The sequence below is a fragment of the Bos taurus genome, chromosome 23 (assembly GCF_002263795.3).
Source record: "Bos taurus isolate L1 Dominette 01449 registration number 42190680 breed Hereford chromosome 23, ARS-UCD2.0, whole genome shotgun sequence".
Lineage (NCBI taxonomy): Eukaryota > Metazoa > Chordata > Mammalia > Artiodactyla > Bovidae > Bos > Bos taurus.
Window position 1 is genome coordinate 18,679,406 of NC_037350.1, and position 13,299 is coordinate 18,692,704.

The following is a 13,299-nucleotide window of genomic DNA, read 5'->3' on the forward strand; positions in this document are numbered from 1 at the left end:
ATTTGGGAAATAGTATGTTCTGGTTTCTTTTCATGGAGTTTCAAGATGCATATAACATATTAAAAGCTGGGAGAAAATTGGCAATACCATGTCTATTTATTTTGCTTCATCCAGTGTTTGTTGGTTATTTTACAGTAGAAAGATAGCATTGCCTAGTCTCTGACTTCAAGTACAATAAGTCAGCATCATCTAATCCGGCTCCCTGGCTTTCTTGGGTTGGTAGCATTTCGCTCTCCACATCTTGCAAGATACCTATCCACCTACCCTAACGCCAGCTTTTTATCAGATGTGGGCATGGGGCAGCTCTGGAATTTTTGTGTGTGATTTTATTTATGTATATCTTTTTCACATGAGTTTTTATTTGAGTGTGGTTGCCTTACAATGTTGTATTAATTTCTGCTGTACAGTAAAGTGAATCAGTCACACATACACATATATTCCCTCTTCCTTGGATTTCCTTCCCATTTAAGTCACCACCGAGCACTGACTGGAGTTCCTGTGCCCTACAGTTGGTCCCCATTAGTTATCTCTTCCATTCATAATAGTGTACATATGCCAATCCTAATTTCCCAGTCCATCTCATCCCCTACTTATTCCTTCAGTATCCATACACTTGTTCCCTATGCCAGTGCCTCAATTTCTGCTTTGCAAATAAGTTTATCTATACCATTCTTCTGGATTACACATATATGTGTTCATATAGGATATTTACTTTCTCTTCCTGACTTCACTCTGTGTGACAGGAAGTCTCTAGGTCTATCTGTGTGTGTGCTAAGTTACTTCAGTTATGTCTGATTCTTTGTGACCCTATGGACTATAGTCCACCAGGCTCCTCTGTCCATGGGATTCTCCAGGCAAGAATGCTAGAGTGGCTTGCCATGCCCTCTTCCAGGGGATCTTCCCTACCTAGGGATCGAACTTGAATCTCTTATGTCTCTTGCATTGGTAGGCGGGTTCTTTACCACTGGTACCACCTGGAAGCCCCTAGGTCCATCTACACCTCTGTAAATGGCACAATTCCATTCCTTTTAATGGCTGAGTAATATTCTGCTATATATATGTGTACCACATTGTGGACTATGGGATTTCATGAGAGACAGCAAGAGGACTCTGGGTAGAAAATATAGACCCATTTAACCTATACTCTCTTTCCATTCCATACCTTCTCTTAAAAATATACATCGTTTTTTTTTTTTTTTTTTTGCAATCTCTTAAAAATATACACCTTTTTTTTTTTTTTTTTTTTTGCCTCTCTGTGCAGCTTGCAGGATCTTAGTTCCCCAACCAGGGATTGAACCTGGCCCTAGCAGTGAAAGAGCCAAATCCTAACCCTCGGATCACCAGGGAATTCCTAATGGCTTCTAAGTGTAGCTTTATCATACCTCTTAGGTAGAGATAAATTAAATAGATGTAATGTAATGTTGGAAATGCTCATCTTATAATGACCCAAATGGAATGACCCAAAATGGAAACCACTGTGAAGAAGTACATTTTGGAGGATAGAAAATGTAACCCCTACTCTATCAGTCTGGAAAAATTGAGGAAAGCAAGACCACAAAGCACTTTTTAAGAAATTCAAATATTTTGTATTTTGCAATAAGCTCTTTTAAATTATGTTCACATAGTAATTTGAACAAGGAAAGTTTACTATAAGGAACTATTGACTATAACAATGGATTGGAGTCACAAGAAATTGGCTAGGAACAAGTCAAGAGAATTCTTAAGACTATAGGAAGAAGAGCATCCACCACCCTCAGGACTGAAAGAGCGTAACCAAGAAAGAGCCGCCCCTCCCCACCTCCCCAGGGGCTGAGATACCGATCTCATTGGGAAAGCACAGCCTTGACTCACTGTGGGGCACAGAAGTTGCACTGGTGGAACTTGCTGGAAATCCACCCTCTAGGGTGCTAGGGAAAGCTGTTTCCAAGTAGGTGTCTTGCCAGGGGCATGCCATTACAAAACAAAGGTGGAGGATGCTGGGAGAAAATGCTGGGTGCTGCTGGCAGCTGGCTGTGCACAACAGGAGCCTGGCCCTGGAGAAACCAACTTTGCTAGGGCAGCTGAGCCCCAGGGAAGTGGGTATCGCAGGAGCTGTGAGCTGAAGAAGCTATACTTGCTGGGTTGTGGCAATCTGCTCTGTTGAGCATGAGAGAACCAGGAAGCAAAACCATTTCCCTCTGTAACATTTCTCCAATGCCCCCTACTGACAACATGTTGATGCCAGTGGGTAAGAAGAAATATTTAAAGGGCCCAGATCCATTTTCACAGAGCAGGTAAAAAAGTTGAATTTGGACCTGAGAGGCAATACGTTGATTATTGGCACCCTCAGGGAAGGAAAATGATCTAGAGAAAAATCGTGACTTATAGGAGTGTGATGAACAGATCTCACCCAACAGCTTCCTTGGTGGCTTAGACCTTAAGGCATCCACCTGCAACGCAGGAGACCTGGGTTCAATCCCTGGGTAGGGAAGATCCCCTGAAGAAGGAAATGGCTACCCACTCCAGCATTCTTGCCATGGAGAATTCCAAGGACAGAGAAGCCTGGCAGGCTACAGTCCACGGGGTCTCAAAGAGTCACACACGACTGAGCAACTAACACACACACACACAACAACAACAACAACAACAACAACAACAACAGGATAATTTAGGTGAATCATGTGAAATGAAACGAAAAGAATCATCGAGTACTGATCATGGCTAGATGGGAAAAAGAAAGTGCTTTTTCTGAGAAAAGTCTAGTTCAGAAAATCCTGGGGGAAAACACTGGAGCAAGAGTTTCTGGGTATGAAATAAAGAGGAAAAAAATAATTAGGATGGTGACCCAGAACTGGCATCCCCTAGACTGCAGCTAAGAGAACCAAGTTGGATCATTTCTATTCTGCTCTTTTTTCCTCTTCTATTTTTCTTGACTCTCTTGTTGGGAATTCAAATTTCTCAGACTGTGCAAAGGCTCATTTTGTACTTCTTTATACGGACTAAGACTGTTTCGATTTATATTTCTTACCCTGATGGAAAGTTGGAGAGAGGGGACAAATAGTTCAGGCTACCATCCCAAAATCTAGAGTGAAATTCAGAATTGTAGGCAGTGGATTAGAGTTGGATAGCAACATGCCTTGGTGTCCAGAAGGTAAAATGCAAGCACATCAATAAAGACATAGATTACTATGGGAAACCTTTTTTTACGGTGTTTTTAGGTGCTTCATCACAGATTTTTATAAGGTTTTACATATAATTTTCCACTACTTCTTGGAGACCACTGCCACTGACACAGGACAAGTGCCAACATCAAAATACTAAAGGGCTGATTTAAGAAAATAAGTTTTATTTTTCTGACTTCTAGGTAATAAATGAGACTCTTCTTACAAATTATGTTGTCACCTCAGGTAGAGAGGGTGTCATTTAAGAAGCTGATCTTTTTGTCAAACATAACATGTACCGACCGCTCTAGTCCGTGTCGCTCCTGGCATACAATTAGGCAGGTGCTCTATAAATGTGGAAGATCACATGGCAAGCATAAGCCTTTTTATGACGATGCTGCACTCTCTTATAAATGCCTGAAAATGGCCCATGGGAATGCTAACTGGAGCAACAAGGAAAAGTTTACGATGCTAAGCCCCCCAACTACAAAACACTTCATCTCTTGTTACAGCCATGCAAATTTTTATAGGTTCATTGACAAAGGGAAAAACTGAGTGAGTTTACAACAAATCAGACAGTACTGAACTGTATAAAACTTAAAATTTAAAAAGTCAGAAAGCTTTGGGATCACATAAGTTATAAAGCTAACTGTCTTAAAAATATAAATGTTCCGTGCTTAGTCACGTCCGACTCTTTGCTACCCCATGGACTGTAGCCCACCAGGCTCCTCTGTCCATGGGGATTCTCCAGGCAAGAATACTGGAGTGGGTTGCCATGCCCTCCTCCAGGGGACCTTCCCAACCCAGGGATTGAACCCAGGCCTCCCGCACTGCAGGCTGATTCTTTATCATTTGAGCCATCAGGGAAACCCAAGAATACTGGCGTGGGTAGCCTATCCCTTCTCCAAGGGAACTTCCCGACTCAGGAATGGAACCAGGGTTTCCTGCATTTCAGGCCCTGTGAAAATTCTAGTATACCAGAAAATTCTTGGTAAGCTCATTTATGTTTCTTGTGTAATCATCTGTAAAACAGATGGAATAAACCTATGCAAGCCTTATGTAATTTTTTCATGTTCAGATGACATGTAAATTTCTTTACCCCTTGCTCATCTATGCAGTTAATGTACTCCCACTATGAAGGACAGTTGAAGATGCTGACATATAGAGGTGTGCCAGAAGAGGGTGCTTAAACAGCTAGGGAAAAATTATTAACTCCTCATTCCCTGTTTTAGCACATCCAAAATGATTAAGTGAAAAATATTAGTCTAACTAACAATTTATACAGAAAAGAGTAAGCTACTCTAAAAAGTAGCTTACTCCTTTCAGCTGCTGTATCCTTCTCAGGGCAGGGATTGGCAAACGTTCTCTGTAAAAACAAAACAAAACAGATATTAAATATTTTAGGCTTTGCAGGCCACGTAGTCCTTTCCATAACTACACAATTGTATGAATAGAGCTGTGGACACTGAAATTTGAATTTATATCAGATTCATATGTCACGAGTATTATTCTTCTCCAAATTGTTTTCTATCTGAAAATTCAAAAACCGTCCTTAACTTGTGGATTATACAAAAATAGGCATTGGGCCAGATTTGGCCTATGGACTGTAATGTGACAATTTCCGGCCTAGTGGCAGTGCTACTTCTACAAGAGCTGAGTGAATTTCATTCTCACAGTCCAAAGGAAAACTCTGTAAAGATGGTTCTGTGTATAAGGTTTTCCCATCCAACCATTCAACACTTTAGCGATCATCAATATGTCATGATTTTTCACTGCATGTCTGAAAGGTTGTCCCACTTCATCAGCTGACCCACTGAAAACTAGTTTACGATTTTACAGTGATTTTTTCACTTTTTATCAAGAAAAAGCATATATAAAATGATTTAGCAATTAGAAGAGAAAACCTGAATGAAAGAAGCACAGCTTCTGGTCTTGGTTTTGAAAACTCAGTTATTTGACTAGATAAGTAACTTGACTGTTTCACATCTCATTTTCTTTGTCTGGAAAGTCAGGATTTCCAGGTGTTGTTACTAAGCAGTTATATTAAATGTTAAAGGAGATGGAGGGGAAAATTATGCCTGTATTTTCTGGAATAGCTACATGTTCAGAAAAATGTGTGTGTGTGTTTTAAATGCCATAATGTACAACAGAAGAGAGGCATATTTCTGGAGAGGAATCTAGTGGGTGATTTCTTCTGAACATTTTGAGGTAGAAAAAAAAAAATTAAGCCCAAGAGTGAGCTCATGCAAACTATAGCATAAAATACACACATGTAAAATTTCACAGTTTCCCTCTGTGCCTACTATTACCAGGAGAGGTTCAGTTTAGGGGTCTGTAAAAATGTTTTCTTCCTTTAAGAGTAACTCTCTGAGCCAAGACATCATCAGTTCCAGGCTCAGTCAGCTCCAGTTGAAAGTGTGAATGTTCAGCAAGAGGATATTTTTGAAACGAGACTGAAAATCCGCTGTGCCAGATACCTGAAACGTTGTTAGGGTATTCAGTGGAAAATTTCATTTCCACATTATAAATAACTGTAGGATATTTTAAGGGATCCAAGACTAGTAACTTCCAAGAGTTGCTTATATTAGCTCCACTGAAATGTGAAAAGAAGGGAGGATGTCCAAGGACAGGCTATAAAGCTGAATTTCGGATATGATTAATTAAAATAAATAATTCAACATTGATTAAATCACCCTTAAAATCCCCAGTCAAAGCACCCAAACATTGAGGCCTGCATATTTTGCCATCCACTAAGTAAAACAAAACAGCAATGAAGAAAGAGGAAAAGCCCCCAAAATGATTACTTAAGTTCAACTGCCCTAGAAGTTCTTATTCAAAAAAGAACCCGTCTGGTCGCCCATATTCGAAATACTGACTGTTACTTAGCGTCACACTTTCTGGTAGTCACTGGTTCTGCGAATTTCCAGGGAGAAGGACAACCCCAGAGAAGGCGGCATAACACCGACTGTGGTATTAATAGTTACTGAAATTTTATCTCCCTTGACCACAGAAATAATCAGCTTCCGGTAACTTCTCTCTTCCTTTGCAGCCCCTACACATTAAAAAAGGCAACAAACCAAATCAGAGATCTTTGATAGACTGAGGTACAACGTGCCCGAAATAAAGCTGTCCCGCTGAAAGGCAAAAAAAAAAAAAGAAAGAAAGAAAAAAAGCCTTGTGTATGAGTTGTGTATGTGTCTTTCTGTATTGGCATGGAGATGTGTGAGCGTGTGCCCCAGTGCATGTGACTAAGTGGAGGCAGCGGTGGGGGGAATAAGGTAGAAAATTAATGCAAGCAGTCTGGTCTCTCTTCTGTCTTTCTGAAGGGTAAGCCTGGCTTCCCTTTGCTGGTCCGCTGCGTGCGGCTGGGGAAGACCCGACCCTCGTGCGCGCAGGCGGCGCGGCGGTGCCCAGGGTTAGAGCTCTCCCCTGTGACCGAAAAGATAATTAGAAATCGCACGCGCCGGAGACAGCACCGTTCCTCGCTGCGCATCAAGTCCGTAGTGATAAGTGGGTTCTCTCATCCCGCTGGCGCCCGGGCTCGGAGCCAGTAGTTTGGGGTCGAGGAGTAGGTTGGGCAGGGGGGTGTCCTAGCAGGTAATGCAGAATGAGTTACGCAGGGGCGCGGCGGCTAGGCTCGGGGTTTGGGGAGGAGAGGCGGGAACGCGGAGAGAAAATTGGGGAAGAAGTCGGACGAGGGAGGCGTGGAGTTGTCGATGGGGAAAGGGAAGGTAAAAATAAGCCCCAAAGAGGAAAGACGGAGCAGTGTCCCTTGAACCCCATCCTTACCCCCATGAGGGAGCTCGCCTAGCCTAGCCATCCCCGCCCCCGCCTCCGCTGCCACGGTTGGAAGCCCCTTAGTCGAAGGAGCATCTTTTTAGAGGGCATCCCTTCAGTGGTCCCCAAGCAGGCAACTACAGCCCTTGATGTTCATCTTGCTCTTGAAATAGGCTCCAGAGTCCTGGACAGGCACCGGGTCTCCTCTGCCGCGGCCCCCACGCTCTCTCTTCCAGGCCCTTTCAAAGGCGCAGACCACCCCCCGCCCCCACCAAGCGCCGGCTGGGCGCGTGGAAGCGATGTTTTAAAAACCAGGAGGGAGGGTCGTGGCAGGTCGCTACCAGCGTGAGAGAGGCGTTTGCGCAGAGCAATAAAAACGCCGATTAATGGGTATGTGAATTGGTTTAAATAAGATGGAGGGGGGTGAGGATGAGTGATGACTCAACTATCTTCCTGAATACTCCGAAGAGGAGGCACTGTAACTTTTCATTTCTTTTACAACGTCGCTTATTACTGTGTAGTGTCAGTTACCCTGTTAGGCATCTTTGAAACGTTGGCAACGGATGATTCTTACAGACACGTTTTCAAGCTTTGCGAGGTTTAAAGGAGATTGACAGCCAGGAACTTAGAAGTACAGTTCGAGGAGGGGAAACAGCCCGGTGCCCCCTTCTTAGGGGTGCAATAGCCTCAAGCGGATTTCCCGGCTTCTGCGGGCGCCGCACATTGTTTTATTTGTTTTGAAGGCTCAGAGTTTGAGGCTGGTCGGAGACACCCACGTGCTTCTGACTCTCATCAGCGTAATGATCGCCTTAGCCAGAGTCGTGTCTATATAAACCACAAAAACCTAATCATTAGAAATCCCAGCCTCCAAAAACCACATTTTAGGTAAAACTGCTGCTTTTTTTCTGCGCTCCTTCATCCTCTCGACCACAACTTTTTGGGGGATCCAAAGTCGCTTTTTAAACCCACATTGGGAAATAAATACATAAATAAATAGCCATTGAAACATTTTGAATATTTTATTTTGTACTTTTAATTTTTTTCCCCCGGGAGTGGTGGGGGAGAAATTAAGACCTTAGACCTAGTTTTAGATGCAGAATAGACAATAAAAGTTTGAAATTCATGGAAAACTGCTAGGGTTTTCCCCCAGCGAGGGTTTTTGCAACTTATTTTAATCATCAAGCTGACAGTTTCCAGTGCTTAAAAAAACTCATCCTTGTTCTCTAGGAACGACTAGTTTGAATATAGAAGAAAAAAGTGTCCAACACCCACTTGAGTTTCTAAAACTATTTTGACAAGTGTCCCCTCCATCCCAATTTTTTGTGTCACTTAAGTGAAAAAAAAAAAGAAAGAAAAAGAAACACACCCAAACCCTGCAAAATCTTTTTTTTCCCTCGGGAGCCGCTCCGGCAGAGGTGGGGGGGGGGTAGGGTGGGGGAAGGGTGAAGAGTGCTGAGAAGTCAGCACAGACGCTCAAGAATTTTCCTTCCTCCTCTCCTGAAGTTAAAACGAAAAATAACGACAGTCAGATCAGCCAGCGGCTCTCTGGCATCTCAGCTTCAATCTCCCTGGACCAAGAAGGGGGTTCCTTGTCCTGGGAGGAGAGGGCGAGAAGCAAGAAGACGCGACCCGGCGAGATCCCGCTAGCCCGGGGCCGCCTCTCGGCTTCCGAAGCTGCGCGCGGCGTCCCGGGGGCTCCTTCTCGCGGCCGGCGGGCGGCGGCAGCGGCTGCGATTCGTAGCCTCGAGATCCGTTGCCCCGAGATCCGCTGCCCGCGACTTACCTCCTGGCACCTCGAAGCGCGAGGGTCAGGGGAGCTTTGCAAGTAGCAGGAGGGAGTGGATGCGAGGAGGTGGCGGTGAGAGGGCGAGAAGAGGAGAAGGGAAAGGAAAGAGCCGGACCGGGGAGCCGGACTGGCAGCCGCCGCGGGAGGAATCTGAGTGCGCAGCCGGCGCGGGGGGAGCGACGGCCGCCGCGGAGGAGGAGGCGGCGGCGGCGGCGGCAGCGGCGCGGGCGGGCGGGCGGCGGCGCGGACGCCTGCAGCCGGGTCGCTGCGCGCGGCGCGGAGCGGCGGTGGCGGGCAGCGCGCGGCGATCCTGGCCTCGGGGCTGGACTGCTGAACCCACCGGGCTCCACCGCTGGACTCGAACTGGGAGGGGGCGCCAGCGCACCCAGGACGCGGTTCCCCAGGGGGCCCCACTCCAAGTTGCTGCAGACTGAAGCCTCCCGCCTGCCCGGGCCAGACACGTCCCGGTGCCCGTTCGCAGCTGCCACCCCGGGTGTTCCAAAGGCTCCATCAAGATCTGCGCCTCTCGGGTCTCCCCAACCGCCAAGCCGATTGCTCCGCAACGCCGCCGCTGGCTCCCGTCAGACTCCGCCCGGCAGTCGGCTTCATCGAACTTGATTTCTCACCTCCTCAGCCCCATCACCTCCAGCCCCTTTTCCCCCGTCTCGCCTCCACCCCCCCAATTTCCTCCTCCTCGCCCCTCATTTCCACCCTCCTCCCCCTCCCCCGGCCACTTCGCTAACTTGTGGCTGTTGTGATGCGTATTCCCGTAGATCCGAGCACCAGCCGGCGCTTCAGCCCCCCCTCCAGCAGCCTGCAGCCCGGCAAGATGAGCGACGTGAGCCCGGTGGTGGCTGCGCAGCAGCAGCAACAACAGCAGCAGCAACAGCAGCAGCAGCAGCAACAGCAGCAGCAACAGCAGGAGGCAGCGGCGGCGGCAGCGGCGGCGGCGGCGGCGGCAGCGGCGGCCGCGGTGCCCCGGTTGCGGCCGCCGCACGACAACCGCACCATGGTGGAGATCATCGCTGACCACCCGGCCGAACTCGTCCGCACCGACAGCCCCAACTTCCTGTGCTCCGTGCTGCCCTCGCACTGGCGCTGCAACAAGACCCTGCCCGTGGCCTTCAAGGTAAGAAACTGCGGCTGCCCCCGGCCCCCCCTCCCCCGCCCCCGGCTCAGCGCCGCCGGACCTGCCCGCAGGCGTCTCCGAGCCTGCGGGGACCCGGGTCCCGACCCGGGAGACCTCCAAGGCTCCGACCTGAGGGACCCCCGTCTGGCCCTCTTCCTCGGGATCCCCCAGCTGGGCTCGCCGCGTTAGTGGTCCCGCACGGATCCTTCCCTCTCCCACTTGTGCCCGCAGCCACCACCTCCGCCCGTGTCCCCTCTATCCGTTCATCACCCCTCGAGCCTCTCGGCCAAAGTCCCGACCCACTCCTCTGAGCCGATCTCCCCTCCCACAGGAATCCCCCGGTGCCCACTCTCGGAGCCGCCGCCGGGACGAGCTCCACCCCGCCCCCCACTCCACCCGGGCGAGGATCCGCGGCGTTCTCCCCTGAGACTCCCGCGCCCCGGTCCCCGGCATCCCGGCCCAGCCCGTACTGCGGGCCGCTGCGCCGCCCCTTCTCGGGATTCCGCGGGCTCCTACCCTCTCCTCCCCTCCCACCCAGACGCCCTTCGCCCGTCTTGGCGCCCCCTTCTCTGACCGGCTTGCGCCTTGGCTGTCCCGGCCTCTCCCGGGCTCGGGGGCCAGTGTTCGTGGGGTGCCGGCGCCGGGCGTTCGCGCCCGGGGCGGGGCGCCGGGTGCCGGTTGCTGGCGGCGGCGCGTGGGCCGCATTACGGGTGTCCGAGAGGGTCCGGGCAAATTTAGGGACTCGAGGAGCAAGTGATGGGAAGGCGGGACGGGGGCGTCCTCAGCCTGCAGACCCGCGCCGATTCCCGCTACGGAGGAAGGCGGGGCCGCCGGGGTCGCCGCGCGCCCGGAGGCGGGGGAGCCCGGGAGTCCTGGGAGCCAGACCCTCGAATGCGAGGCGGCGCGGGACAGTGGAGGGGCGGGGGCTCGCCGCGCCGCGAGGCTGAAGGGAAACCTGCGAAATGCCTTCGGTTCGTCCGCCTTGAAAACTGAGGTGACACTGTGAGATTTGCCTTATTCTTTCTTTTAAGAACTCAGACCCCAAAGGTCCCTCCCGCTTCTGAAAGGTCGTGGGAGGCTCGGGTCAGCGACCTGGGCGCCGAGGCAGTGACCACCCCCCTAGGCTGTAGAGCCCCCCCCGCGCGTCCCTCAGCGGCCTCCTCGGTCCGCCTGGCCCGTTAGTTTGAGGGCGGATGTCAGCAGCCGGAGTCGCGGGCAGCGGCTCGGCAGGTTGAGGGTTTGAGGGTCCGGAGTCTCTGTGATGCAGTTGGGGTCCCCCAGCCCCTGGCAGCCCTCGCCCCCTCTCAGAGCGCCCCGGGTTGCTGGAGAGACAGGGTACCCAGGCCCTTCCTCCTCGAGGGATTAGGCGCTTGGGATGGAGGGGGCGGTGAGCCAGACGCGGAGGAGAGGGCTCGCAGAAAGATGCTTCCGGTCCAGTCTAGCCTCTGAACCCGCGAAGGTGGACCTGGGTCCCATGGGTTCTGGGATTGTGGAGAGCAGGGTAAACCAGGTCTTGGGGTTGGGTGGAGAGGGGGAGGGAGGAATCCCGCCAGTTCCTCCCTTGTGGACCCTGGGGCCAAACTCCCACGGGCCACTGGCAGTTCCCTGTTGTTGACCACCCCCCTGCGCCATGCACCAATTCAGATTCCGTGTGTGGGTGGGGTGGAAGGAAAGAGGAGTCCAGGTCAGTTAGAGCTGGTTATCTCGCTAGGTCTTCTATCACAGCAGGAATCAGAATGAATTATTATGGAAAGGGGATGTTGCATTCTGGGGCAAGTTTCATTTTGCACTTGGCTCAAGAAACGTGTGTGTGTGTTAACCGTCCCATTTCTCCTTTTATAAACCACCCATTTTGTAGGTTAAGCGTTCCTTCCTTGAAATACGGAAAGCTCAGAAAATAGGTGAATCGTAGAAATGTGGATTGTCACATTTGAGAGAGATCTTTTACAATTCATCGTCCAAGGGTCCAGAATTTTCTAATTAGGCTTATGTGAGAGTGGAAATTTGTTCCCACCTACCTTTCCCTCCTCCCTAAATCCCCTCAAAACACAAATAAAAAGCCCTGGATGAAAACAGCAAATAATAAAAATAAATAGATATTATATATGTAAAATGCCAGAAGTCAGGATATGAAAAAATGAAGGCTCTAGACGTTTGATATTCTGCATTCCGTTAGTTTTGCTAAACATGGTTTTAAGGTATAAATGTCTTGAACTATACTCTTGCATTTATGGTGCTGAATTGATTCTGAGCATGAATACTTTGACTAGAAAGGCTCTTTTTGGCACAAAGATAGAATGCAATTTAGTTTGAGCTGTTCTTAGATGTTTTGGCTATCTTTTCTCATTACCACCCTTTTAAAATTATTTTGAAAATAAATTGCTTTCTCTGTTATTCATCATACTTATTTTTAATTATAGAGTAATTTTACTTTTAACCAGTAAACAAAACCATAGATAACACATGGCCATATTAAATTTAATGTTTTAATTTGTATTAACTGAAAGATAAATTGAATTAACATACATCTTGACTTTCATGTTTTCCCACCTCCCTAAACTTGTGTTTAACAAAATTCAAATAGTGGCGGACAGCTGACATCCACTCAATATAGAACTTTTGTCTCTATTGAAAAAAGATGTGTAGATACTTGGAACATCCAGATTTTGACAATATTTTTGTTTGTTTTCATCTGAATGTTAGTAAAATCAACCTCTTTTTACCTTACTTTCGAGATAAAAGCCTGTGAGCGGTAGACTTTCTAGACTCTTGCAACATAATCAAATACATCTGCAAAGAAGAAGTAATATGAAGAAGTCTCAGTTTTAAAAGTGGTGACAGCAATTTGGCTATCATATTCAGAGCTATGTACAAAGTAAATTATAGTGTTGTTGGGTAGATAGCAGACAGGTAAATGTATTTAATATAGAACTTAATTGTTGAGAAGTCTGGTATTCAAATCAATATAATATTTATTGAGCCCATATTTTATGCCTGTGACACTGAGCTCTGCAAAGTAGAAGATCAGAAATGAATTCAGTAGACTGTGTTTTGATATGTTAACTTAAAACAGTGCTTCAAAATGATATTGGTGGTGTATTGCATTAAGACATGTCATGTACTAGCGTTGCTCATCTGATCGTGTTTTGGAATTATACGAGAGTACTTAATTCATTTATACGCTGACGTGAAAAAGGGCAAAAACAACTTGTATGCTTTAAACTACACCAAGTTGTTTATTACGTTATATTTTTAACAAAGTTCTGCAGTTTTGAAATGTTCAGTCCTCCCAGGTGTCAAGGAAATGGAAATAAATATTTTTAACGTTTTTCTCAGGTGTATGTCACTGAAAGCTTAAAATAGTTAAGGCATACTATTAGAGGATCCCAGGCCCTTTCTGTCTTGGGTAGCTGCAGTGATGAGAAAGCGATATGCAAATTCATTGCATTAGTTAATGGTCAGGTAGA

The 13,299-nt window shown here is 47.9% G+C and overlaps 1 protein-coding gene across 6 annotated transcripts in view; it reads left to right on the plus strand.

The window, feature by feature from the left end:
- The window catches only part of RUNX2 (RUNX family transcription factor 2), a 351,735-nt gene that overhangs the window by 85,600 nt on the left and 252,836 nt on the right, over positions 1–13,299 (plus strand). For 5 of the 6 annotated variants that reach the window (XM_024984090.2, XM_024984092.2, XM_024984091.2 and 2 more), the window contains one exon: positions 9,477–9,832. In XM_024984090.2, the coding sequence (XP_024839858.1) occupies positions 9,477–9,832 (356 nt within the window). Of the gene's footprint in view, positions 1–8,952; positions 9,833–13,299 lie in introns of those variants that run through there. The other variant, XM_010818275.4, reaches the window with a different exon arrangement.